This window comes from Sturnira hondurensis, unplaced genomic scaffold, assembly GCF_014824575.4.
Source record: "Sturnira hondurensis isolate 20B ecotype Veracruz unplaced genomic scaffold, ASM1482457v3 Scaffold0006496, whole genome shotgun sequence".
Lineage (NCBI taxonomy): Eukaryota > Metazoa > Chordata > Mammalia > Chiroptera > Phyllostomidae > Sturnira > Sturnira hondurensis.
This window is the reverse complement of record NW_028079127.1, coordinates 19,465,873-19,493,641: the sequence shown is the minus strand read 5'-3', so window position 1 is coordinate 19,493,641 and position 27,769 is coordinate 19,465,873. Positions and strand designations below refer to the sequence as shown.

Genomic DNA, 27,769 nt, shown 5'->3' with positions numbered 1-27,769 from the left:
GCGCGAGGCACTGTGGGTAGGAGACGGCGGTCGACAGAGACGCCATTTTGTGGAGCGGTGGTACCCTGTTGGAGATTCTGAGGCAAGAAACCGCTACTTCTGCAACTCCGACCCTTCCTGAAGGTAAGTGTAAATGACCGGCTGTTCTTGCTGTTGGGACAGGCCTTACGGAGCCTCCCTTTGGGCCGCGGGCGGGTGGCTGCCGATCCGGGCGGCTGTCTCGCGGGGCTAAACTACCCGAGGCGTTGGAGGCCCGCGCTGCTCTTCGCCGCCAGAGCTGTCATCTTTCACGATACGCTCTCCCGCGCAGCTCCAGGCTTGTTTCGTTCGGCCTCTGAATGAGTCCGTGTCGGGACGCCCTTCCGACACCCCAGCCCAAATGAGCCCGGAGCCGTGGTGGTCCCCCGGGTGCTCGGCATTCCTGGCAATCTGTAGCCAGCGTCGCCCCACAGCTGCATCTAATAAGCCCTCTCCGTAAGGCTGTTCTGTGAAGTCTGATCTGCGGGCTGGGAACCTCTTGGGGCCGGGAGGGGCGTGTGCAGGGAGGCAGGGAAAGCTGGGCGCCCCGGCTGGTCTCCCCGGCGGTGGCGCCGCCATCTCGGCCTTGACACCCCCCGGAGGTGGGTCGGGCACTGCCCAGGAGACCAAGGGCGACCTTAGCGATTCTGCCCGAGGCCTTGATGCTCCCAGGTGATTCTCTTCCAGTAATTCTGCAAATGTTCGTTGGGTGCCTGCTCTAGAACAGTTTCGCGGCCCTCGCAGGCAGCGGACGCGTTCGGGTTGTGCGTGATGGTTTACCGGCGCTCGGGGGCTGGGGCGCCGCGGGGTCAGGACTGGCGCGGCATCAGCGCTCGGTTTCTCGGGGTGGGTATTGTTACCCGGAGCGAAGTCCAGCTTTGCTCCTGTCGGATTGAATCAGCCGTTATGTTACACATGGAGTGAATTCCAGCTCAGCATCTCCGCTTCTGATTTTGATTAATTTCATCAGGAACTTTAGAATTTCATGTTTTTCCTTGTATTGATAAAGACACAGTGGTTAGTGTTTTAATGGTCATCTACCCCACTACTGGAGTTTCTTTGATGCGGAGCAAGGGAGCTCGTTGCAACGCTGTCCTTTTTGCTTTGTAATCTTAAAGTAGGAACAGGGAAGGACTGTTCCGCTGGCACCCTTTTCTGGGTTTGTTGTTGAATATGGAGTCTGCTGTGCTAAAGTATGCTTCATTTTCCAGCTTTCTGCATTGTGAACAAAATGTAGTGATTTCAGTGTTGACAGTTGGTCCCCTTCTGTGGTTTTGATAGCATTCAAACCTCAGTAGTTTCCCAGCTTATGGAATAACGGCAATCAATCTCTCATATTTGCAGCAATCAATCTCTCTTCTCTCCTAGAGAAAAACCCAACTCGAACCTTTTGAAGCAGTGAGCTAGATCTTCAGTAAGGCCATGGGTTCAGACAAACGGTAAGTTGCTACTGTACATGCCTTTCACCTCAACATTTCAGTGAAGACTGAATAGTTTTGTAAATCGTCTGCTCATCAAATACTCGAGTGCCTGTTTGTGCCAGGCCTTGCACTGAGCACTTTCATGACCCTTGATGTCACGAGCATGCAGTTTAGTGCAGGAATCAATGCATTGTGTGAGCCGTACTGTGAGAGAGGAAGTTGAGGGTGCTGTTCGGACACATAGGAAGCACGTGTTTTTTCCTGGAAACGGCCAGGAAAGCTCCCTGGGGGAGGTATTCTCTAAGAGGAAGCCTGAGGATAAGCAAGAACTCGGCAAAGGAGTGCGAGGTGCTGTGAATCGCCGAGGCCGGGCCGTGTGGGTGGCAGCCTCTGCAGAAGCCCGGGGACACTCCAGTGCTCGGCACACGACCTGCATGGCGTCGTAAGCGGTCAGGGAGTGCCGGTTCTCATCATTGTCCCCTGTATAGCAAGATGATCCAGATGTATAGAGCTGAAAGTTTGGGCCTGTGGGTTACATACAGAAAAACTGCTGAAGAATTAGTGGAGAACTAAGGCGAGAGCGTTTGGCTCCTGTGCCATCTGTAGATTTCTCTCACTCAAACCATTAGATTTAAACACAGAACCTACCTCCTTAATATTGAGGCCAGTCCCAGTGATGGGTCAGACTGATGATGGCCCTGAGGAACTAGGGAAGTGTGTGTGCCACGTGATGTCATTATTTTAATTCTGTGTCAGCAGTCTATGGTTCCAGATAACTTATTAACATTTACCGTCTTAGGGTCTCTCCTCCCTGACCTTCACAATCATAAAATGGTCCTAGACTAGTCATTTTCACTAATTTGCTTTAAATCTGTATATGCTAAAGGAAGCCTTATAAACCTATCCTTTGTCTTGTCCTTACAAGCACATTTATGAACCTGCTTATAAACAATTTGAAAGAACTCCGTGTACCTGTGGCCGGATGGGTTTAAGCCTCTGTCTTTAGAGTTCCCAGTGCTGCCCAGAGATTAGACAGAGACCTGGTGCCGGAGGGAGTGCTGTTCCCTGGCCGTGCGGTTATGTCTAACAGACAACTGCTCTGTTAGCTGCCTGCTGGGAAGAAGGGTTTATGTATCTTATCCACGTGGCTGTGATACCCTTGACAATGGACGAGTCATGATGTGTTCTCCTTTGAAATTGGGTGAAATGCTAATAATTTTTTTCTTCCTACTTTTGATCACTAAGATCAAAATCAGGTAAATGGCGTGATGTGTACAGCACAGGCTTGGGAAAATGCAGGATAAATTTGAACAACCTAGTCCTTTCTCAGAAATATTAAGCCCAACATTTGACAGTTGTATTTTCAGATTTAGCATGAATTCCTAAAAATTACCTTTGCACTGAGGGATACAGATGTTTTCCCAGTGCTTGTCTTTGAACCAGAATTTAGTGATAAATTTTAAGGGATGCATAAAACTATTTGTATGTCTTATAAACTGAGCTGTGGGTTTTGTGTTCACCCGTGTTTTCTAAAGGAACAAAATGTGATTTACTTTAGAGTAAATGGAAATTCTTTTCCCCGGCAGAGTGAGTAGAACAGAGCGCAGTGGAAGGTACGGTTCCATCATAGACAGGGACGACCGTGATGAGCGCGAGTCCCGAAGCAGGCGGAGGGACTCCGACTACAAAAGGTCAGGTGACGACCGGAGGGGCGATAGATACGACGACTACCGAGACTACGACAGTCCAGAGGTCAGTGGTCCGCAGCCATGTATAGGTAGAGTGTGAACGGAGTGCACAGAACCTCTAGGATCCTTGAAATGAGTGTCCCAAGTGTGGCAGTCTCTCCTCTGGAGTGTCATTATTCTGAAATCTATTGATGGACTGTAAGCCTCAAAGACAAACTTAACTTTTGTACAGTAACAGAGAGATGGGCCATAGGGCTCACCACGCACCAGGCACTTCTCTGAGCACTTCCCTTACGTGAACTCGCTTGGGTCTCCCTGTGCCCCATAAGGCAGGTGGTCTTCCCCTTTTAAAGGTGAAACAGGTGGGCGTAATGACCAGCCCTGGGCCTCATGTGGTGTTTCCAAAAGTTGTAGTTTCAGTCACCTTAGCATGCCTTTTTTCATATTCCTTTCATACATGCTTTGTTTAGAAATACTTAAGCTGCCCGTATAATTTTCCACTTTTTTTTTTCTTTTTCTACTTTTCCCATGCACATAATCTCTGTACTGTAACGGGTAATGGTATTTCCTTGTGTGTTGAAATACTGTGCAGTGAGGTGTCGGAACGTTCTTCTGAACTAGATGGTTGCTGACTGGGTGTTTCTGGTCTGGGTTCGCAGTGCTCTGCTGTTTTTAGAAAACACTGCGGAGCACATTTTCATGGGAGTCGCGGGTCAGAGGGCAGAAACCCAGCGGGACTTTAATTGTGGTTTTGTTTATCGTAAATCAGAGAGAACGTGAAAGAAGGAACAGTGACCGATCTGAAGATGGCTACCACTCAGATGGCGACTACGGCGAGCATGACTACCGGCACGACATCAGCGACGAGCGGGAGAGCAAGACCATCATGCTGCGCGGCCTTCCCATCACCATCACGGAGAGCGACGTAAGGGGGCGGCACTTCTGGGAGCAGTCTAGTAGGCGTGATGCGCTTTGAACTTCCGCCATTGTCTTCCTGTGTTACTTGTTTTACTCTAATCAACTAGTGAAATAGGAGGAGGGCAACCCCCCAGAAACCTGCATTTAGTTATGAAAAATTGTGTATTTATTCTTACATGTTGAAACTTAAGTCGCGTTCAAAGTACTCTGCATCTGATGGAATACGTCTATTGAGACTTTGTTCCACTGCTCCAAACAGTGTTTGAACTCATCGATTTCGATGCCTTTTGGTGTTTCTGCCATTTTTGTTTCCCCTCTTCCACACCGGTAAAATGTTTCCCTTTGAGGACTTTTTTAGTGGTGAGACAGAGCGTCGCTTGGGGTGAGATTCGGTAAATAGGGGGAGTGGGGCATAGGGGTCATGCCACTTTTTGGTCAAGAACTGCTGAACGCTCAGTGCAGTGTGGACGGGTGCGCTTGTAAATCACCCACGAGAAGGAGAAATGTGTTGAAAGAGTCCTCAAAAAAAATATTCACTTAGGCTGAATGCAGCCTCTCGCCATAGCACCAGCTGGTGCACTGATCCGCATGGGCTCCTCGGACTCTCAACTAGCAGGGGAATCCCGTGCTACAAGCGGCCCACCCTCCAGAAGATAATTCCAGGGGTTATGGGGGGGGGGTCTCTCCCAAAAGAAGTCTTTTGGGGAGACTTCTCTCAATTTGGTTCATTTATTCATATAAGTTACCATTAACATTTAGGCCTTGAAACTCAGTGTAGAATTTTCAGATGTTCCTTAACTACAAGGGTCAGGTCTTGTTCCTTCAATGTCCCTTAGGAAATAGTTGGTACATTCTTACCGAATTGGTTACTTACGTGCTGAGCACGTATCAGTAAAAACACTTTCTTAGTGATATGGCCACCCTTTGATTTTCTGAAAATCACCCATGTGAAACATCTGAGAAGCCTGTTAAAAAGGAAGGTCATCCCCTGGCTCCCCGTTCCTTCCAGACATTCCCACCCCCTTCCCCCACTGTGGGCCACTACGGCCCACATCGTGTGCTTTTTTCTGTTTGAAGCTACTTTATGTGAAGCCTCTCTTGGTCTCCCAAACTCAGTTAACACGGAGTTCTTTCGTGAATTGTTTACAAGCAGGTTCATGAATGTGCTTGTAAGGACAAAACAAAGAATAGGTTTACAAGGGCCTTCTTTAGCATATACAGACTTTTAAAAAAATCAGTGAAAATGACTAGTCGAGGACCATTTCATGATGGTGAAGGTCGGGGAGGAAAGACCCCAGGCAGACCTGCTTCCTTGGTCTCTTCCCAAAGCACTGAGCCTGTGACGTTCCTGTAACACGTACAGTGTGACAGCATGCCCTGAAGGCAGGCTTCCTGTGAACTGGGCGTCTGTACCAAACCCTTGAATGCAGGAAACTGCTCAGCCAGTGCTGGTGAAATGAGTGTGTTCCGATTTGACTGAGGGCAAAGGCTTTTGGTAGGAGAGAGGTGGCCGGGAAGGTGCTGTTGGGGCCAGGTGCTGGAAAGCCCAGCTAAGTATAAAAGAGTTCTCAAGGGTGTGGCCCGGCTGCAAAAGTGGTGCAGGTTGGCATGGTGGCAGGAGAACACGGTGGTGGGTAAACAGCGAAGGCAGAACTGTGCTCAGGTATGACAGCAGTGAGCATGTGGAGTAGGGGATGGAAGGTCCTGAAGGTGCCAAGTCGGAAACGGTAGCTTGTCTGTCCAGCTATCCCCTTGAGTCTGTTAGGCCTGTGGCCCTGGGAGCCCACAGAGGAAGTGGGTGGCAAGTGGAGAGCGATGCCTTGACAAGACTGTGGGGCCTCCCTGCTGCTGGTGAAACTGAGGTCGTCACACTAGTGTGTCCTAGGCTTCTTTGGGGAAATAGAAGTCTCTACTATGGAAGGCTAGTTTCAGAGCAGAATTTCTGAGGTTCCCAAGTGCTACACAGTCATCTTAGAACTTTACTTGTTGGGATCTTGAAAACATTTTCAAAGTATAGTATTTAATCATCTCCTTGGCTTTAGTTTATCACTTTCATTATTGTTTGCCATTTTAGTTCCTCCTCCACTGGCCCTTGAATTATTAGACTGTCTTCAGTTACTATGTTGCCATATATGTTACTATATCACTAAATGTAACTAAAGTAATTGTCTTTAGCTACTGTGTTACTAAGCATGAACCTGGACCTAGGGTTGGGTCTGGCTCAGTGTAGCACTTCTCTTACTTTGTAAAAATAGAAATACAGTTGATTTTCCTTAACCGTGGTAGTCGTTGTCTATACCAGGGCTCCCCAGCCCCCAGGCCATGGACAGCTACCAGTCTGTGGCCCGTCAGGGACCGGGCCACACAGCAGAAGGTGAGCGAAGGCCAGCAAGTAGAGCTCTGCTCACATTACCATCTGAGCTCCGTCTCCAGTGTGTTGTGTCCTGTCCCCCTCCATTCCTATCGGTGGAAGAATTATCTTCCATGAAACTGGTCCCTGGTGCCAAGAAGATTGGGGACCACTGATTTGTGTAGTCACTGCGAGTTCTCAACTGTTGCTCCTGAGGAAAATACCGAGTTAGGTAGTCATGGGCCTCTAGTTAGGTTCTCATCAGCCTTGTTTATATGCACTTATTTAGAGATGACTCATATAGTGGATGTAGTTGGCCTCATCGCCTCGAACTCATGAACTCATGGCCAGCAGCAGCTCTTGGTCATGCGGAGGAAGGCCACCCAATGCGTTTCACATACTGTCCCTAAGGTGCCTCGTGGCCTCCTTGCACTGAGGAACACCAGACAGCACCTCCGCACTGTGCTTGGAGAGCCATTTCCATAGTGAGGGCATCGGAAACGGGGAGAGCCTGGCACTGAATAGACTGGAAAGGGTGCTTGTTGATAGTGTGAACACCGAGACAAGGCCAGGCCGCCCCTCTGCCAGGAGCTCATGCAGGGGACACTCGGCTCCCTTGCCGCTTGGCACATGTCTACAGAGGAGCATGAGCGTGCCGCAGGGGTGCACTTGGCCTTGTGGGCTTAGTGAGTGGGCACCTTTGCAGGTGCGGCGTCCACAAACACTGAGCATCCACCGCACCGTCCTGCGTGCGGCCTGTGTAGCAGGGGCCTCCAGGACTCTCCAGCTCGCACGTCAGGCCCAGTTTTTTTTCCCTGGGAGTGTTGCTTCCTAGTGTGGTGATGGAGATGCTAATGTATTTTCTCTCATTGCCTTTTGCAGTAAGGACTTGGTCTGACACTGTAAGAAACCTGCCAGCCAGAATTGATTCTTTAGGCCAAATTAATGTTATTTTTATTTACTAAGAGCCTAACAGTGTATGAGCTTTGTTAGTTTTCAGTGTTAAAGTGAATATAAGAAAATTATTTCTTAAGATGCTGTGCAGAAAATACTTTTTTAAAAGATTTTATTTATTTTTAGAGAGAAGGGAAGGGAGGAAGAGAGGGAGAGAATCATCAGCGTTCAAGAGAAATATCAATTGGTTGCCTTGCATACCCCCTACAGGGGACCTGCCCTGCAACCCAGGCCAATGCCTTGACTGGGGATCGAACCAGCAACCTGTCTTTTGCTTTGCAGGATGAGGCCCAACCCACTGACCCACACCAGTCGGGGCTGACTATTGAGTCTTGACCAGGTACTTCAGAGGACAGTGACACATCCTCTGCCTCTTTTAAATCTCATTTTGTGACCCTGGTGGGTGCTCAGTTGGTTGGAGAGTCATCCCAGTGTGCCATGGTTGTGGGTTCGATCCTCTGTCAGGGCGCGTACAAGGACCAGTGAATGCGTAAGTGCGGGGAACAGCAAATCTCTCTCTGCTGCTCTCTCTCCCCCTCCCCCACTCCCACTCCCTCTCTCTCTAAAAATCAGTAAATAAAAATATTTGTAAAGTCTCGTTTTTTCCCCTGGTCCTTTAGACCAAAGGACAGTGAGATTACACTAGAGTGCGGGGGGGTTGAGGATGGGGCCCTGAGCAAGACTGTGCCCTAAGGCGCCTGGGCCTGTGAAGAACGTCTTTAAGGAGGCAGGAACACGGCAATTGCTGTGATAAGTCTTCCTTTATTCTAATTTTCCAGGCATTGCATTTGGGTGGTAGAGGTTCAAAACTTGGCCAATTTAGCGGTCAGCGTAGCCCCCTGTTCCTGAACTTTCTTGGTATGGAATGGTTTGTGGCAGAAGCTTTAACTATGAATGTAAAACCCTGTGCAGATTCGGGAAATGATGGAGTCCTTTGAAGGCCCTCAGCCTGCGGACGTGCGGCTGATGAAAAGGAAGACAGGTGAGCGCCTGCTCGGTTCCGCTGCTCCGGCCTCTTCCCCGTTCCCACCTCAGTCCCTAAGACCGTCCTGATGCCCCCAGCCTTCAAGCACATGAATTCAGAATGAAAGGTTTGCCATGGCTAAGGAATGTGACTCTTTGAAAACGATGTTAGCATCTGAGGAGCTTTTTAAAAACTTTGCTTTTAGGGACCTTTCTTTCCTTCGGTAAGTAGTGATTTATAAACTCCTTGTTTGTAGTCGGTTGCATGGTTACTTTTTAAGCGTGGAATCAAATCGAGTGGCATTTAGCTCAGGCGGCTTGGTTCCTTGCCATGGCAAAGTATCAAGAAGATCCCCAAGTCAAGTCACATTTGTAAAGCTGCTTCCCAATTGGCTTTGTCACGCAGTGTTGAAGCAGTGGGAGAGAGATTCGCCTGTTATAAAGGAACTGACTAACACAAGTATCCCGTCTATATCTGAATGCTGTCTCTAGGTGTAAGCCGTGGTTTCGCCTTCGTGGAGTTTTATCACTTGCAAGATGCTACCAGCTGGATGGAAGCCAATCAGGTTGCTTCACTCACCAAGCCTAGATATTCATGAAAGTGGAACAAGTCTGTACAGTTTTAAAAAGGTTGAAGGAGTGGTTTGTTCCAAAGGAGTGACTTTAAGAAAAGAAAAGCTTTGTATATATTAAAATTGACCAGAGTAAATAGAGTACCAAGGACTGCATAGCAGAATCCGCTCTTCTTCAGACTCGCCTCCCTGGCAGGCCTCTGTTACCTGTTAACCACCGAGCACACCTGTCTGCTGATCACCGAAGCGTCTCGGTGGCCCTGTTTCCCCGATTATGTCCCGATTCATTATGTCCATTGGGAGTAATCCTAGAATATCCAGCTCTCCATTTTGACAATGAAGAGAATATAATAGAATCCGCTGCGGGCATTTTATAAATAATTCCTTATTTCTGCTTGGAGACCACAAATCTCTGGGAGGCATTACTGCTCCTGTGGGTCTTCCGGGCCTATTTAAGGACCTGCTGGAATTTATGAACAATAAGTCTGATGAGATTAGCCCGGGAGCTGGTGTCCTGCTGCCGTCTAATCTAGTTGGAGTGGCATTAACATTCTTATTCCCCTGAGAATGCCTGTGGTAGCCTGTTCAAAGCAAGTCGGTGGTGGTTCTTTGATGTAGCATTAACTGAAGTATCAAGATAATGTTCGGTGCTTGGCACCTGAACAACATTTTTACCAGAACTCCAAAGCACAGTCTTGAATGCCTTAACCAGGTGCATTCCGGGAAGTTCTCTTAACTAATGTTGCTTTTCTGCAGTGTTTTATGATTCATCACCCATAAATAAGAACTACATTCTTTATTAATATGTTGCCATTTATAACAAGACTCACTGATTTTGATTGATTTTGTTAAGATGTTTGAGCCTCGTTGTCTTAACCCAGAGGTGACAACCTGGTCATACAAAAGTGCAGCTTCCTTCATTTCATCCCGTGGACACCATCCTAGCGAATGAAGAATGTGCACGCGTGTCACATGCGTCTGTCCACTTGACACGGCAGCGTCCTTCAGTGCAGTGGCTCTGTCAGAAGGACTTGACCAGGAGTTTAAAACTCCTGGGAAATTAAAGTCTATAAGACACTGAGACATCTCCACAATTTTAATGTATACAAAGCTGTGCTAATGTGTAATACTTTATTACAGTTTGAATTCACTCCAGAACTAAAAGGCCAACAGGATTAGGGACCCACTCAGCGGTAGTTTGGAGTCTCCCCAGTGCACATCCCTCCCAGCGGGATGTCTGTTGACACACCTCCCAGCTTCTTTGTTTTTGCTTCTGTACAACACAAGGAGTGGATGGCCCTTCAGCTCTTTCCCTCTCGGCCAGACATGCAGTCTTACCTTTAGATATTGCAGAGACGACATGCACAGCATGTCTTAACTCTTCCAGGACTTGGCAAGAACCAAATTGCTCAACAGTATGTATGTTTAGAGGGTTAGACTCCTTTTAAAAATCTGGACATCTAACCTCCTGCTTAAATCTATTCCAATAGTGTCAACACCCCACTCCCTTTCCCACCTCCCCTCAAACACAGATAGAGAAAAGGCGCTCCTGTGAAATGAAGACTCTTTGGGGGCAGGTGCTGGGTGTGCTCTTGGCTAGACTGACTCAGCTTGGAGTTCTGACCTTTTAAAACTCGGCCCCCTTCAGTCACCCGGCTGACCTGAAGGGCGAGGTGGTGTACAGCATTTACGAGTTGTTCCTGCCCCCTTGAAGAAACTTCATTGGCCTCCTGGTTTCTCATTTTGAAGAGAGTACCATCTATTTCCGTGAAAAACACATCTGTCGCCTAGGACATTACGTGGTTGCATTTGGCAGGAAAAAAATCTCATCTAGCTGTTCTAGAGTCGATGGCATTCAGAATAGCCCCTCCTGAGAAAGACGTAACCAGATTCCCTGTTAAAATGCATTTCCCTCCCTTGTCTCCCAGAGGACACATCCTGAAGCAGGAATTTGGGGGAAGGGGACATGCGAAGGCTTAACTTGCATAAGGCTGGGGGCCTGGGGAAGAAGTGAAGCAAAGCCCAAGGACACCATGCTGAGGGCTTAAGTAGGAGGCAACCTCAGAATTGGGAGCGTTGTGTTTTCTGCTTTTTGAAATAGACTGTCACTCTCAGGCAGCCTGTCAATGCTGAATGTTAGGACTTCTGTCTCCGCTGGAGACACGCCTGGTGCATGTCAGCGCGTAGTGTGTGGCAGCTCTCTCAGCGCTCCCCGACTCCGTTCACCTTCACTCCGCACCCCATTCTCTTGCTGCCTGTCTGAAGGATTGGATGGGCAGAGCATAGGTGGCGGTGGTTGGCCCTCCCCGTATGTTGTCCATTTAACTCCAGAGCACTGATTCTTCCGAAGTGTGCTCTGCCCTGGGAAAACGGACGCACGTTCCCCACAAGGGGAATAACTAATTACTTTTTTTTTTACAGAAAAAGTTGGTGATTCAAGGAAAGCACATTGCAATGCATTATAGCAACCCCAGACCTAAGTTTGAAGATTGGCTTTGTAACAAGGTGAGGCTGGGTTCTGCCCACGTGACAGGACCTCGGGGTTCCACTGTTTCTGTGTGTGTACGTCTGCCCAAAGAGGGAAGCAGGAGGACGTAGTCGCCAGTTTTTGGCACAGGGTGTTTCTTGTGCTTTGTGACTTTCTTTGGGTCCTCCTATGTCCCCGTGAGAGGACTGGGCCCTAGAACACTGGAGGGTTTATTGATCAGGATTCAGGTCCTAAGGCCAGGATTCTAATAAAGATTTTAGGTTTGTGCCCTGGCTGGTGTAGCTCAGTGGATTGAGCGTGGGCCTGCGAACCACACGATCGCAGTTCGATTCCCAGTCAGGGCACATGCCTTGGTTGCAGGCCAGTTCCCAACAGCGGATGCATGAGAGGCAACCATACATTGATATTTCTCTCCCTCTCTCCTTCCCTTCCTCTCTGTCAAAAAATAAATTTAAAAATCTTTGAAAAAAAAAGATTTTAGGTTTGTTTCACTTTACAGTTCCTTGAGTTCTGAAGCTTACAAGTGCTGGCAGTCTCTTAGTTACACTAACAAAAGTCCTTGTGACCCTGCCATGTTAGGGAAGGTCTGTTATGGTCCAGGGCACAGTTTTGAACTTGGGTATTGCCATTGACGTTTTGAGAGGGCTCTGGCTCTTGGCCCTGTCCATGGCCCACGTTCTCTGCATTGTCTGTGTGTACGGGGTGGTCGACATCCTCTCTTCTAGCGCAAGGGGGCGCTTTGCCGTGACTGGCTGTAGGTTTTTGGTTGAACTAAAACCCCCCAACTTGATCAAAATGGAATCTACTTCGGAATATGCCAGCATTTGTTTCTCTTGGAAGAATTCACGTTGCAAAGCGTTCTAATATTTAGGTTGATGCTCCTTTCTCTTGGGTACGTGCTGTTATTTAGGTGCTTACTGGACTTGCCATGGCCTTCTTGCTCAAACCCACATTGCTCCTGGTAAGCCTGGCCTATTGAGAAATAATAACAGGTACATTTCTTTTTTTCCAGTGCTGCCTTAACAATTTCAGGAAAAGACTAAAATGCTTCCGATGTGGAGCGGACAAGTTTGGTAAGCCCAGATTCACCTGTGTGAAATACGCATTAAAACCTGACCAGTTGGGCCCTGGCTGGGTGGGTGCGTGGGCTGTGGGTTTGATCCCCTGTCTGGGCGGGTGCAGGAGGCAAAAACTGATTGATGTTTCTCATTCCCTTCTCTAACTCTCTGAAATCAATGAACATATCCTCAAGTGAGGAATTAAAGAAAAACAAAACTGACAAATTGGGTTGTCTGAACTTGGGAAAAGTAGGGCATTTAAACAAGTGACTTGGATATTTCCCTTCAACTTTCTCGCCATGGGGTTGGTAGGTGCTGCTGGCGTCAACCAGAGATGCCAGAGTTCCTTTTGGTCCCAGAACTGAGTGCTTGCCTGGTTTGCCTCCTGTATCGGCTTTTCGTTAGTCCATGTGCCCAGTTTTTGCATTTTACATTTACCATGTCAAAGTTTATGAGTCTTGCCCTGGCCGGTGTAGCTCAGTGGATTGAGCGCGGGCCTGCAAACCAGAGTATTGCGGTTCGATTCCCAGTCAGGGCACATGCCTGGGTTGCAGGCCAGTTCCCAGCAGGGGGTGCATGAGAGGCAACCCTACATTGATATTTCTCTCCCTCTCTCTTTCCCTTCCCCTCTAAAGATAAATAAATAAAATCTTTAAAAAATTATGAGTCTTTATTATAGCCACAAATGGTTAAAAAAGGAGATTATTTACTTAATAAGACTTTGGGGTTTTAATATGTTGTGTGTCTCTCTTCAGTGACTGTGTCTCCCCCCCCTTTCCCTTCCCTTTTGTAGACTCTGAACAGGAAGTGCCCTCCGGGACCACAGAATCAGTCCAGTCTGTGGACTACTACTGTGATAGTAAGTTCAAGTATGATCTTTGGTCTTTACTTTAGAAATTGAAGTTTTTTGTTCTTTTACCCTTTTTTATGAGCAGCAGCAGCAGCAGCTTCAGGTTGTCCTATAAAAGATTGGTTTTTAGAATCTTCTCCATGTCAAAGTGAAAGGTACACTAGGAACCTCCTCAGTTGGATTTGTCTGTGCTTGAACCTGCTTTGAAAAGCATTGGGGGTGGGAAGGCACGCACATGTCATTTGTCTCGTTCCCCTCCCTCCCCAGCCATCATACTCCGAAATATCGCTCCGCACACGGTGGTGGATTCCATCATGACAGCGCTGTCTCCCTACGCGTCCTTAGCTGTCAACAACATTCGCCTCATCAAAGACCGGCAGACCCAGCAGAACAGGGGCTTCGCCTTCGTGCAGCTGTCCTCTGCGATGGTGAGGGCCTTGCTGGGTCTCTCCTTTGAAAGGAAACTGAACCTTAAAAGACAAATGCGGTTCATCCGATTGTGATACCAGATTGTGAACCCAAAGTCTAATGGGTTTGTTTTTTTTACATTCTTTTTCAGGATGCCTCTCAGCTTCTTCAGATATTACAGAGTCTCCATCCTCCCTTGAAAATTGATGGCAAAACTATTGGGGTTGACTTTGCAAAAAGTGCCAGAAAGTGAGTGGCTTCCCTTGTCCTTACTTCAAACTGCTGCGCGTGCGCCCTCGCCCTCGCCCAGGGTTGCTTTGCTAACTGCACCCGTGTTCCCTGCGCTGAGGCCTATCCTCTCTGGTCACCGAAGCTGGGAGGGAGACAGTTGTCTCCTCCTAGATTTAGTGCCCCCTGTCCTCAGTAACTGAAGTTTTCAGTTGCCAGAAAACTTCAGAGCAGGACCAAAGCAGACAGGGTGGACAGATTGAGAATATGCGCCATGCAGACCGAGTCAGAATGGTGCGAGCCCACCCGGAAACGGCCCTCCTTCCAGAACAGCACGCTGATGGCTTCGTGTGCCCAGTGCTGTGGTCTGGCGGTGCAGATTTCTCGTTTCTGGTGTCATTGCTCATCCAGCAGACACCTTATTTGATGGCAGGGTACAAAGTAGAACAGTGATACTATGGGGACACTTGTCCACTGGGGACATTGCCCATGGAGACCCTCCTCGCTCCAAAAGGTGGCCTCGCTGGCCCTTGAGACCTCCCAGCAAAGGCTGCAGTGAATCGTTGTTTCTGTGGCCATGTGGGGTCAGGGGGTGGTTACTGGTGTGGAGTCACATGACTGGATCCTTGTGGTTTCAGAGACCTGGTCCTCCCAGATGGTAACCGGGTCAGCGCCTTCTCTGTGGCCAGTACAGCTATTGCTGCTGCTCAGTGGTCATCCACCCAGGTAAGGGGGGGATCTTTGGCTCAGAGTAGTGTAGGGGTGTCGTTCACAATTCACAGAAGTGACCTCCCCATGGTGCTTGCCTTACAAGCTCTACAAGACGTCTTTAGGGAATATGTCCCGGTTTCTTTTCTTGGTGTCCACTAAGTTTGTGTTTCCTCCTTTTCTGACATTTTGTAGTCTCAGAGTGGTGAAGGAGGCAGTGTAGACTACAGTTACCTGCAGCCAGGCCAGGATGGCTACACCCAGTACGCTCAGGTAGGGAGGTTTGGCCAGCGTGCGACTTCTGGTCTCCTGAGCGTGCCTGAGAACAGCGGCTCTAACAGTGGGCTTTATTCTTCAGTACTCACAGGACTACCAGCAGTTTTATCAGCAGCAAGCTGGAGGGTTGGAATCTGATGCGTCATCTGCATCAGGTAGAAACTTCGTCTTCCTTTTCTCTTTTGTTTAAGCAGCTGCAGTTGAGGAGATGCGCCTAGATGTTCTAGGGGACCCCAAGCTCCAAGTCCATTTCCCCGCGAGCCTGGGGGACACCTTCGGGGCCGTCACTGTGTCCGAGGGGCTGGGGATGATTACCAGTGCTCATGTTCATTCTGGGGCTTCACCTCTGTGTGCCCTCTCTGTGCTCTTAGGACTCACAAGTGCCCACGTGGGGTCAGGTGACCCTGGAGTCTGGTGCCTGACCGCAATCAGAAGGGTCGCTATAAGACGCTTTTGCTTAATTGTTATTCCAGAATTATGAAGGCCTTAGAGTTTTATCTTTTCTTGACCCCAGAGGAGATACGGATTCTTTCCTTCTTTCTTTTTGGCCATCATAGAGAAATGTGTAACAGTGTCGCATTCTAGTTGGATCACAAAGATGAAAATGTCATAGGTTCAGGGTGTCTAGTGGGAGTGAGATCATTAAGAACCGACGTGAAGACAGAGGCTAGACCGGGCATTACAGATGAAGGCACTGGGCTCCTCCTAACCCCTGTGTTTGTGTCACAGGCACCACGGTGACCACCACCTCAGCAGCCGTAGTGTCCCAGAGCCCCCAGCTGTATAATCAGACCTCCAATCCACCCAGCTCTCCGGTAATCCTGTTGTCCTGTGTCCTAGATACGTGGCTGGGGGCTGTCGGAGAGACCTTTTTTTTTGGACAAAGGCCTTTCCTGCTGTACGAGCCGGGGTTGAATAACACATGCTCCAACCTTACTTCTCCGTCTGATCCAATTAGATAATACAATTATCTTGTGTCTATATTTAAAACGTGAAATTCCAAACAAGGTATATTTATGCTTTCTGCATGCCCCGACCCGGCGGCCATTAGGGAGCACGTTGTGAGCGCATTTTTGGCTCTGGCGCTGCCTCAGGTCCTGACCGAGGCGTGGGTGCCGGGGAGCCCGTCCAGAGGACGGCTGCAGTGGTTCGGTGCTCTCAGGTTGCACAGTTGGAATTATATCGTGCTGCTCTTTTCTTCCAGACCGAGGAAGCACAGCCCAGCGCTAGCACGAGCGCGCAGGCCCCCGCTGCGCCCCCTACCGGTGTAGTTCCTGGTACCAAATATGGTAAGCCGAACCTCATGGCGGGCTGTTGGCAGTTGGAAGGCACCAGTTGCTGCCTTTGTTTGGTAAACTGGAGTCCCGCTCCCTTCATGGGTGTCAGAGGGACACTCAGGATGTGAAAGAAGGAAACCGTTGATGCTTGCTGCGTCTCACACCGTAGAGTTGGGACGCGGCCTGTTTCTCACGGGCTGACTGTGTCTGGGTTTTGCTTTGCAGCCGTGCCAGACACGTCCACTTACCAGTACGATGAGTCCTCGGGGTACTACTACGACCCGGCAACAGGGCTGTACTACGACCCCAACTCACAGGTACTGGAGACGCCTCTGTTCCGTGCAGTGCACTTATGAGGCAGGAAGGAAATAACCCTGCCAAGTGGCAAGTGACCCAGATTAGCTTTAATGTCTTCAAACCCTTCGAGATGGAGTTTGTGTATTTTAGAATTTAAGTTTTTAATTTGTGGGTTAGAAAAACTGTCGAGGTATAATGCACCCACAGAGAAGTACACGACACTGGCGTGCAGTTCTTTGTTTACGTTCACGCACACCCATGGGCCAGCCGGCATGGAGGCGACAGAGACCGCACCTGGTGCCACAAGAGCCCTCGGCCCTGCTAGGCAGGCCCCTCCCCTCCGGGAACCACAGGTCTGACCCCTGTTATGCTACTATGGTTCATTCTGTCGAGTCAAGTTTGTAGGTGGCTGTTAACCTTCCTGTAAAGTCCTGGATAGAAATTTTCAGTTGTGTTTTTACAACCGTGTATCCTTTTTTTTAATCAAAATGAAATTCACATAACCTAAAACGCACCATTGTGACCATTTGGAGTGGATGATTCAGTGGTTTTGGCGTCCTCACAGTGTGGCCCAGCCATCGCTGTCGCCTAACTGCACAGCGCCTTCACCACCCAAGACACACCCTGCACCCGTCACCAGGCGGTCGCTCCCTAGTCCCCCCCCNCCCGCCCCCCCCCCCCCCCCCCCCCCCCCCCCCGGTAACCACTCTCTGCTTCTGTCCCTGTGGGTTTGCCTCTCCTTGGCCTTTCAGATAAACGGAATCCGTCACCACGTGACCTTTCATGTCTAGCGTTTAAGGTTTTATTTATTCTTAGAAGGTAAGGGAGGGAGAAAGAGAAGGAGAGAAACATCAGTCGGTTGCCTCTCGCGTGGCCACGACTGGGGACCTGGCCCACAACCCAGGCACGTGTCCTGACGGGGAATTGAACCAGCGACCTTTTGGTTCTCAGGCCAGGACTCAGTCCACTGAGCCACACGAGCCAGGGCTTGTGTCCAGCTTCTTTATAGCAGCCCCGTGTATTCTCAAGGGTAGAAATTAGCAGATATGTGGAGTGATGTTTTATTTGAGGTGCTGTATGTAATTTTTAAAGCTGAAAAGCAACTTTAACGCTCCATAAATAAACTATGGTCAGGAGCTATATATATAGAATAATAAAACAAGTGCTTTTAACAGGAAGTTGGCATTGAGAGCTCGTGGGTGTCTGAAAGAGTGAGGTGGGAAGTGGCGGGCCCGTCCTCTGCAGGCCGAGTCTCTGCAGGCTTCCTCCACTCTCCTCACCGAGGTCTGTCCTTGTCCCGGGAGGTTCTCTTTGCCGGACAAGACATTGTGATACCTGTGTCCGACCTACCCCCTTCCCCGGAAGAGACATAACAGACAGTCTCTCCTGGGGCCCTCTGAGCAGCTGGAGTGACAGGTGCTCCCTCCACAGGGGCAGCTCTTCCCAGAGACCTCAGATCCAGTCCCTCCATCCTCACCTCCTTCAGGCACCCACGCTAGTGACTTAGAGCCCTGTGTTTGGTGGCCTCGGTGTCCAGTGTTGTGTGTGGTCAAAGATGGTGACAGCTGTTTGCTGCTGTCATGGGGGGTGTTCTGGCCGCCTGGTCTGTGTAGGCAGGCTGTCTGTGGAAAGGAGTCCAACACATGGCCATCTGGGTCTCCCGTCGGCCCAGGGGTTAGATCAGTGGAGACCACTCTGCTCTTGCCTGAGAGGTTTCCCACCTTGGCCAGCTGGTCCCCTGTCCTCACCACACCGCAGTGGGCGGCTCCCCCATGGCCATCCAAGGTATTTATTTATTTATTTATTTATTTATTTATTTATTTATTTATTTTAGAGGGGAAGGAGAGAGGGAGAGAAATATCAATGTATGGTTTCCTTTTGTGCATCCCCTGCTGGGAGTCGGCCTGCAGGGAACTGGCTTGCAACCCAGGCATGTGCCCTGACTGGGAATTGAACTGCAGTCCTTTGGTTCGCAGGCCTGTGCTCAATCCACTGAGCTACGCCAGCCAGGACCTGTATGTGTAGGGGTTTTTTTTGACAAAACAACTCTGATGTGCTTTTTTTTTAAAGATTTTATTTATTTATCTTTAGAGGGGAAGGGAAGGAGAGAGGGAGAGAGAAATATCGATGTATGGTTGTTTCTTGTGGGTCCCCTGCCAGGAACTGGCCTGCAACCCAGGCATGTGCCCTGACTGGGAATCGAACACGGTTATTTGGTCTGCAGGCCCATGTTCAATCCACTGAGCTAAACCAGCCAGGGTTTAATATGCCTTTTTGACCAAATACTTCTTTAAGTTGATGGTTTGATGTAGCAGAAAGTCTGCATTAGTTGTTTTTTTTTTTTCCTAGTACTACTACAATTCCCTCACTCAGCAGTACCTGTACTGGGACGGAGAGAAGGAGACCTACGTGCCCGCTGCGGAGTCGGGCCCCCACCAGCAGGCGGGCCTGCCTCCAGCAAAAGAGGGGAAGGAGAAGAAGGAGAAGCCCAAGAGCAAGACAGCCCAGCAGGTGGGGGCGTGGCCCAGCCGCAGACCTGCAGTTCTGTCTGCAGCATTGGGCTTAAGATTTTGTTCTGTTTTTTGGTTGTAGCATTTATGTTAGCTTTATTTAGATTCGTAAAAATGGCCACAAGTCTTACTCATGTCCAGTCTGGGGAACATTTTGCAGTCTTCAGCATTATCACACATTGTCTCTCCGTCTGCCCAATGTCCTACAGGAGCCGGGCTCCTGAGCAGCAGTCACAGTGCCTGGCGAGGCGTTTCAGTTAGCAGTAGGCGGGGGCGTGGCGGAGCGTGGGGCTGAGATAAAACTCCTGATGGCCTATAGACAGACACGCGAGGCTGAGGAAGGGTTTTCTAAGTGTCTGTGCATAAATGTTTCCCATGGTGTTTGTTTTGACATTAGATCGCCAAAGACATGGAACGCTGGGCTAAGAGTTTAAACAAGCAGAAAGAAAATTTTAAAAACAGCTTTCAGCCTGTCAGTGCCTCGAGAGAAGAAGAAAGGAAGGAGTCGGCCGCAGCCGATGCTGGCTTCGCTCTCTTCGAGAAGAAGGTGACGGCAGCGGGAACGGCGGGCACGGTGATGGGAACTCCCACCAGGTGGGAGGCTCATGGCGTGTTCTGTGTCCCAGGGAGCCCTAGCTGAGAGGCAGCAGCTCATCCCCGAACTGGTGCGGAATGGAGACGAGGAGAATCCCCTCAAGGTAAGGAAGGACCACCTGTGTCCTGGAGACCGTGGACGGGGGGTGGGTTGTGTCTTGGAATCTCAGCTGTGTGATGGCTGTTGTGACTTCTACTTAAAACGTGCTCTGTCCGGCATTGGTGGGTGTTCGGAGCAGCGTCTGCACATAGACACCACGTTCAGGGCTTTGTGTTTCCTGTGGGAGCAGGTGAGGTGGGGCGGGGAGTGGGGCCTGCATTCCTGGACTCAGCTGATTGAGGTTTACTGCACATGTAAATAGAGTTTTCATGACATGGAGAGAAAATGAAGGCAGCAAGAAACATGTTTTACTTGGTAGATGCTGATCTTTGTGGACTGTTTCTCTGCTCTGTTGTATTTGGGGTTTCTCTATACAGTCAGTGGCTGGAAAACAGCCGTACATGAACTCTTCTTGGACACCCCCCACCCCCGCCCGAGGGTCGCAGCAGGAGGGCTGCTCCGTGCAGTGTGTGTGAAGTGGGGCCCGGGCCGGTGGGGCGTCTGTCCCACCGTGGGTTGTGGGTTACTCCGTCCAGGTACGCAGGCGTACCTCTCCTCCTGTTGTACATGTCCAGTGACCACCTTCTTTTGTCCCCAGAGGGGTCTGGTTGCTGCTTACAGTGGTGACAGTGACAATGAAGAGGAGCTGGTGGAGAGACTTGAGAGTGAGGAAGAGAAGCTGGCCGACTGGAAAAAGATGGCCTGCCTGCTCTGCCGGCGCCAGTTCCCAAACAAAGACGCCCTGGTCAGGCACCAGCAGCTCTCGGACCTGCACAAGGTGACCCTGCTGCTCTGCTGCTTGAGGCCAGGGCGGGGGGGTGGTGGGCAGCCTCGTGTAGTGACTGCCTTTGGTGGGCTGTCTGTGACTCCGACACTTCTCAGGCGGGCAGGCTCCGGTCCAGCTGCCTCAGTAAAGCGGTTGCAGTCTCGTGGGGAGGGGGTCATGCCTCCTCTTAAAGAACATCTGAAAGGCGTTCGGATGAGGCCTGCCCGTGGCCTGGTTCAGAGTTGGGAGGGAGCAGAGCGTGGCAGCACCACGCTCACGGGGCTCTGGGTTTCTTGCTGTAGGTTAGTGGGCTGGGCTTTGGCTCTTAGAGTTCGGTAGGTGCTGACCACGGTACTGCGTTTCAGGTCGGGGTGCCTGAGTTCTTACCGTGTCTGTCAACCCTCTCCTGCAGCAAAACATGGACATCTACCGGCGGTCCCGCCTGAGCGAGCAGGAGCTGGAGGCCTTGGAGCTGAGGGAGAGAGAGGTGAAGAGGGGCAAGGGGCCGCTGCGAAGAGTGTCTTGGGGTCTGTGCCTTTTGCCTTTGTTGGTGGCATTTAGTTTTAGGTCCCGAGCCAGGGAGGCTCTGTCACATGCTCAACGGTAGCCACTGGGGCAGGCTAGACCCCGATGTGTGCCAGGAGAGCCCGCACTGTCCCTGTGTGGGCACACACAGGCAGGATGCCTGAGGACTGCTCACGAGTCCTGAACCCAAAGGCTTGCTGGTGCAGGTCACCGGCTCTGATGGAGGAAGAGGGGCATCTTTTCGGCCTGGCCACAGGAGCCTTCCGGGGCAGTGAGAGAGGCTTCAGACTAGGCCCAGGGGACAGCAGGGCCTCAGGTGACTGCAGGCGATGGGGGAGGAAGCAGTGGGTGGGGCGGCCTGCGGCCAGTGATACACAGGGGTTTGGCAAGATGAGGGCCAGCCAGGCAGGGTTCTAAACACGAACGGAACCCCACGGGTTAGAAATGAACCCATGGGTGAACTAGGGAGATTCCTCTCCTGGAGTGATTCTGAGCATCTGTAGTTAGGGTTTGCTTTTTCTCTCTTTCCTGTTTTTTCCCACTGTTTGTGGAAGCAGCTCCCCAGAGACTGCTGAGCAGGTCTCTGGGCGCCTCCTGGACATTGTCTGTCCCTGGAGGCGGGCCTGTCCACATGCTGAGGGAAGCGACATCCCTGCCCTCCTCTTCCTCTGGGACCCTGGCAGGCTGTTGGAAGGGTGTGACGAGCAGTGGCTAATTAGCAAAACTGCTTGGGGGGGGTGCAGTTCTGCCGTAGAGCCCCCGTTTGTCTCTAACAACCTGCCCTGTCGGAGGCGGCTCGGCGCCCGGAGGGGACCGGGGCGTGCACGTCTCAAACTGCCCCTGAAGGCCGGGCTCCGGGTTACAAAAACACTGGAGGCTCTGGAGCAGAGCTGCACGCGGTGGTCCCAGACCAGAGTCTCAGGGTCTCAGCTGTGCCTGTCCTCCCGCGTAGATGAAGTACCGGGACCGAGCCGCCGAGAGACGGGAGAAGTACGGCATTCCAGAACCCCCAGAGCCCAAGCGCAAGAAGCAGCTGGATGCGGGCACTGTGTATGTGTGGTGAGCCCCTCCGCCTCCTCCGCCGGGGCTCGAGCTGTCTTGAGTAACTGTGTGTTTGCCGCTGGCAGGAATTACGAGCAGCCCACCAAAGACGGCATTGACCACAGTAACATTGGCAACAAGATGCTGCAGGCCATGGGCTGGCGGGAAGGCTCGGGTTTGGGAAGGAAGTGTCAAGGCATCACCGCCCCCATCGAGGTGAGCCGCGGGGCCTGCACAGGGCCCAGGGACAGCTCCCCAGACTCCACCCTCCTTCACGATGGCACTCGGAAGGAATGTGCTTGATTTTTGTGGTCTGGTGCTTGATTTTGGTGCATTGGGGTGAAACCTATTTTTCTCCTAAGGACTGTGTGTGTTCATGTCCTTTGTTATAAACGAACCCCTCCTTAACACCAGCTCAGACCCATGTAACCTCCATTGGATTTTTTACAGGTACCTGTGCTTTACTTTCTTCCCCGGTGATTTTGGTTACATGTAAAGCAAAGTACAGAATAGTAGGGCTTTCATCCATGATGAATCCCTTCATATGGTCAGAGCCCAGAATGAGGGCCATCCAGGGGTCAGAGCCCACCCCACCCCGCCATCCCGCACTGGCCCTCTAGACAAGACCCACCCACGCCGGCAGCAGCGCTTGGTCAGCCTTCTGCAGACCACACGTGCCGGGAACCCTGCTGACACCAGGCTGTCCTGCCATGATCTGTGCTCATAACTGCCAGGCCTTCCCGGGCTTCAGTGGCACGTTTGGGGTCCCAGTGTCCAGGCACAGGTGCTGGCTCAGCAGGCACTGGGCAGTAGGGGAGTGGAGCATGGCTCTGTCTGCCTGTCATCTTGGCCCATTTTATACCTTCCGTCCTTAAACCCGCTCCAGGTCTCCAGTGGAGGGATTCTTGTCTTTAGATGAAACTTCCTGTCTTTTAGTGGGTGGTCTTGCTCAGGAGGGAGTGGGCAGGGGCGTGGGGGCCGCCCATAGTCGGCTGCTGACGGCAGTTTTGTGCCCCCAGGCTCAAGTCCGGCTAAAAGGAGCTGGCCTCGGAGCCAAGGGAAGCGCATACGGACTGTCTGGTGCCGACTCCTACAAAGATGCTGTCCGGAAGGCCATGTTCGCCCGGTTCACGGAGATGGAGTGAGACTCCAAAAGAGAGGAGAAGAAGCTCCAAAGGGCACAAAGAGCAGTCCATCGCCTGAGTCACTCTCGCCACCCGTCTCTAAGGGCACGCCTTGTCCTGTTAATAGTTTCCAGAGCGAGCCTCGTCATTCTGCAAGGTTCTCCCACTTCAAGGAGTTCCTCCAGGGCTGTCGGGTGAATGGCCTTCCTTCCTGCCAGAGGACTTGTGGGCTGGCCTGGGGGCCTTTCTGCCGCCGTGTGCGTACTGCAGTGTACTGTGTTTCCCAGCCCCGCGCTCCCGGGGCGTGCTGGGATGCCCTGGTGCGAGACACCAAAGCCGCCTCTGTCGTCTGTTGTCGTGCTGTCTTTTTCTTGGCAAAAGCCTTATGTATATTTGTATATTAAACATTTGTACAGAATTTTGGAAGATTTTCAGCCTAGTTGCCAAATCTGGCTTCTTTACAAAAGAAACACCTTGAAAAGTGAGTGTCTTTGTCTCTTTATTTCTGAGTGATGGGCGGGGCCAAGCAGAAGCAGCAGAAGTAGTCAGTGCACTGGGTGACCTTCGGTGGTTTGTGCCGTTCTCCGTGCCCAGTTACATTCAGGCTTCTCAGACATTTTCTCAGCGACGGTTTACATTCGGTGTTGCTTTGCATCACTACAGTCTCAGGTATACAGCATGGTGGTCAAGTTTTCTCCTCTGCAGATTTTAATTTTTTTTATTTTTATTTTTTTTAATAATCTTAATACTTTTTTTAAAAAAATTTATTTATCTTTAGAGGGGAAGGGAAGGAGAGAGGGAGAGAAACATCAATGCATGGTTGCCTCTCATGTGTCCCCCACTGGGAACTGGTCTGCAACCCGGGCATGTGCCCTGACTGGGAATCAAACCGCGATTGTGTGGTTCGCAGGCCTGCGCTCAATCAGGGCGCAGGCCTGGCAGCTACACCAGCCAGGGCTCCTCTGCAGATTTTTTAAGTTCAAGCATTGGTCGACGTGTGAACCTCTGCATGGAAATCTAGTCACGGGTGAGTCAGCTTTTCCACTTGGAGCCCCTGAAAACCCAGGAGAGCTCTCGGATGCAGTTTTCAGGTGTGGTCCAGGTGTGCAGGGGGTGGGGATGTCACTGCTCACAGCGCATGACACAGACAACACCTGTCCTGACCTCTGCTGTGGTGGCCCCAACTCAGGCCACCACAACTGCTGAGGAGGTGTGCCGGGACGTTGCTCCATTTCCAGACTCAGCGGTATCACCTGACCTCGTTTTTGCCAGCAAGACCGGGCTTGACACAGGCAAGAAGTGCGCTTGGGTGTGCATCTGCTCTGGGGACCAGAAGAGGGGGGTGGTGGTGGTGAGGGCACATCCACACTGCCAGTCTGGCCAAACTATTGCCTGGGCGCCGAGGGTTACAAGGGGTCAGAGATGGGGTCAGAGGCTTATTCTTAAAGCTCCAGCTCCACAGCCTTGTGGATGGTCACATTTTTCTATATTCAAGTGGGGCTGGTCCTTACAAAGTTAGAATGAAAATGCCACTTCCAGCTAAGATGGAGGTGTGGGTAGAAACACTGTGCCTCCTCGCACAACCAAGTTTTAGTAATAAAGACAACAAAGTTTTGGTAATAAAAACGCAACCAAAACACACAAACTTGAACTGTATGGAAGTCTGACAACAATGGACCTGTCAGCCAGACTGGTAAGAGGGGCAGAGCCAGCAGCTGGGGGAGTGGGGTTGAGCAGGAAAAGTTGGCCAGACCTTCCCCGGGCACGCAAGTGGCGAATGACAGATCCCAGGCATGGGGTGGCGAAGGGGAGACCCAGTGAGGGCACGAGATGGCTGACTGACTGCGGTCACACATTCACACGCAGATAAACCAGGCCAAGGAGCGAGCAGTGAGACAGACCACGCAGGCCCCAGCAGCTTGCAGGAAGCAGCAGAGGGGACCACCATTGCCGCTCTCTGACCCCCGCCCCCACATACAGCGTCACAACCCAGTGACTGAGTTGCCCCGCCCTGGTGAACACCTAGGGCTCCGCCCCTCATATGGAACAGGCACGAATGGACCAAAACATTATGGCTCAAGAACAGCTCAAAGCCCCAGAGCCAATAATTCTAAGCAACCAAGAGATAGCCAACCTATCAGATGCACAGTTCAAAACACTGGTGATCAGGATGCTCACAGAACTGGTTGATTTTAGTCACAAATTAGAGGAACAAATGAAGGCTAAACTAAGTGAAATGAAGGGAAATGCACAGGAAACCAATAGTGATAGAAAGGAAACTGGAACTCAAATCAGTGGAGTAGACCAGAAGGAAGAAAGAAACAACCAAACAGAAAAGAAGGAAGAAACAAGAATTCAAAAAAATGAGGAGAGGCTTAGGAACCTCCAGGACATCTTTAAACGTTCCAACATCCAAATGATAGGGGTACCAGAAGGGGAAGAGGAAGAGTGACAAGTGGAAAACTTATATGAACAAATAATAAAGGAGAACTTCCCCAGTCTATCAAAGGAAATAGACTTCCAGGAAGTCCAGGAAGCTCAGAAAGTCCCAAAGAAGTTGAACCCAAGAAGGAACACACCAAGACACATCATAATTAAATTTGCCAAAATTAAAATGAAGGAGAGAATCCTAGAAACAGCGAGAGATAAGGGGACAGTCACCTACAAAGGAGTTCCCATCAGACTGTCAGCGGATTTCTCAAAAGAGACCTCACAGGCAAGAAGGGGCTGGACAGAAATCTTCCAAGTCATGAAATCCAAAGACCTACAGCCAAGATTACTCTATGCAGCAAAGCTTTCATTTAGAATGGAAGGGCAGATAAATTGCTTCTCAGATAAGGTCAAATTCAAGGAGTTCATCATCACCAAGCCCATATTATATGAAATGTTAAAGGGACTTATCTAAGAAAAAGAAGATAAAAATATGAACAGTGAAAGGACAGCAAACTCACAGTTATTAACAAACACACCTAAAACAAAAGCAAACCAAGAGGACAGCTAGATCAGGAGCAGAGCCATAGAAATGGAGATCACATGGAGGGTTGGCAACAGGGGAATAGGAGGAGGAGAAGGGGGAGAAGGTACAGAGAATAAGTAGCATAGATGGTAGGTAGAAAATAGACAGGGGGAGGGCAGGAGTAGTAGGGGAAATATAGAATCTAAAGAACTTGTGGCACATGGACATAAACTAAAGGGGGGGAATGGTGGGGGAGGGGTGTGCAGGGTGGAGGGGAATGAAGGGGGGAATAGGACAACTGTTATGGCATAATCAATAAAATATATTTTTTTAAAAAAGAAAATGCTCAGGAGGGGTTTCTCAGCACCTGCCCTCACCCTAATCTCCCAAGGGTTACCTTGGGGAGATCGAGCCCAGCTTTTCCTAGGCGGATGAGGCAAATGCAGAAGCCCCAAGCCCGGGTGTTTTGTGGGATAAGGCCTGGGAGCCCCACAAAATAGACCCAACCTCCCAGGGGAGGCCAGCCCCACCACCAGAGCCCTTCAGCGCCCAGGGGGTGCTGATGCTTTTTCACCCGAGCAGCAACCTCCTTCCATGCAGCTCTTCAGGTGAGCACACTCGTGCGACCTGGAGACCCCCAATGATGCACATCAGCTCCTCAAAGGCTGAGCCCTGGCAGGGGAGCCCCAGATTGACTTCACACCAGGCAAGGTACTGAGTCAGTTCCGTGCTTGTCTGTGCTGGCAGCCGCCTTCCTCCCGGACCACAGCATCTGCTGCCAGCATTGGCGTGTGCTTTCCCATGAACACACAGTCAGCGTCTGGCCCTCCAAGGAGCTGAAGCTCCCCCTCCTGCTTCCAGCCAGCTCCTCAGCCACATTTGTCATCAGCATACCTAGCCAGGTGACTGCAGCCCTCACCTGGCATCTGAACCAATGGCCCCATTTCTCAAGGCTGTACCTTGGCCCACATCTTTCATGTGAGACCATATTTGGGAGATCCTGGTGGTACCAAACGGCTCACCCCCTCAGGATCTGAGGCTGAAGCCCCAAGAGCCCGGGGCTGCTCACCCCTCATCCCCTCACCAGCCCCTCAGGGTCTGCTCCAACCCCAAGCCCAGGGACCAGCAGGCTGTGTCCTGCCCACAGAGCCACTGTCCCTCCTAGCCATGCCTGACATGGGGGTGAGGCAAGAGCTGTGCTGGCTTCCCAATGAGGGAAGCCCAAATTCCGAACTAGAAGGGTCTCTCGCTGAACTACAGGGAACCTCCTGGGATTCCAAGCCCAGCCTGCCCTTGGCTGGGACAGCTGCTGCGAAGTACAAGGCTTTGAGGGCTGTCCAGGCGCAGCTGTCGTGGCCACGCATCAAACGCCTTTCAAAGCCCAGATGAACAGCCAGGCCTGAGCTAAGCTCCCCAGGCATGCGGTCTGGCTGGGGGGTCTCAAGGGCGCCCGGAGCCCAGCCACCAGCCACCCCGATTCCCGAGGGATGCCCTCAGAGACAGGTGTGTGTGCGCGCACACATGCGCGTGTGTGCATTTGTGGAAGTGGTGGGGCAGGGGAGTTGGGGGGGAAGTTACCCCCAGACGGGACCCTGGAGAAGGCGACGGTGCTGCTGGTAACCACCAGGTGGCAGCACTCCATCATCTATGGGGCAAGGCTGGTTAAGGTGGTGGTGGTG

At 50.9% G+C, this 27,769-nt stretch overlaps 1 protein-coding gene across 1 annotated transcript; it reads left to right on the top strand.

Moving 5' to 3' along the window:
• On the top strand, positions 1 to 23,619 carry RBM5 (RNA binding motif protein 5). Its single transcript, XM_037049680.1, has 25 exons — positions 1 to 123; positions 1,387 to 1,457; positions 3,026 to 3,191; positions 3,897 to 4,052; positions 8,262 to 8,331; positions 8,805 to 8,878; positions 11,306 to 11,389; positions 12,385 to 12,445; positions 13,224 to 13,289; positions 13,548 to 13,708; positions 13,840 to 13,937; positions 14,555 to 14,642; positions 14,820 to 14,897; positions 14,983 to 15,055; positions 15,630 to 15,715; positions 16,105 to 16,189; positions 16,403 to 16,494; positions 18,824 to 18,985; positions 19,382 to 19,531; positions 19,611 to 19,682; positions 20,277 to 20,456; positions 20,857 to 20,931; positions 21,922 to 22,019; positions 22,097 to 22,226; positions 23,030 to 23,619. Exons 2-25 carry the CDS (start codon positions 1,441 to 1,443, stop codon positions 23,153 to 23,155), a joined length of 2,448 nt encoding a protein of 815 aa, XP_036905575.1. The 5' UTR covers positions 1 to 123; positions 1,387 to 1,440; the 3' UTR covers positions 23,156 to 23,619.
• The last annotated feature ends 4,150 nt before the right edge of the window (positions 23,620 to 27,769 follow it).

Excerpts from the sequence above, each read along its gene's own strand:
- RBM5 (XM_037049680.1), top strand. Across the intron at positions 16,190-16,402 it reads AGTTCCTGGTACCAAATATG|CCGTGCCAGACACGTCCACT; the intron begins GTAAGCCGAACC and ends TTTGCTTTGCAG. Across the intron at positions 16,495-18,823 it reads ACTACGACCCCAACTCACAG|TACTACTACAATTCCCTCAC; the intron begins GTACTGGAGACG and ends TTTTTTTCCTAG.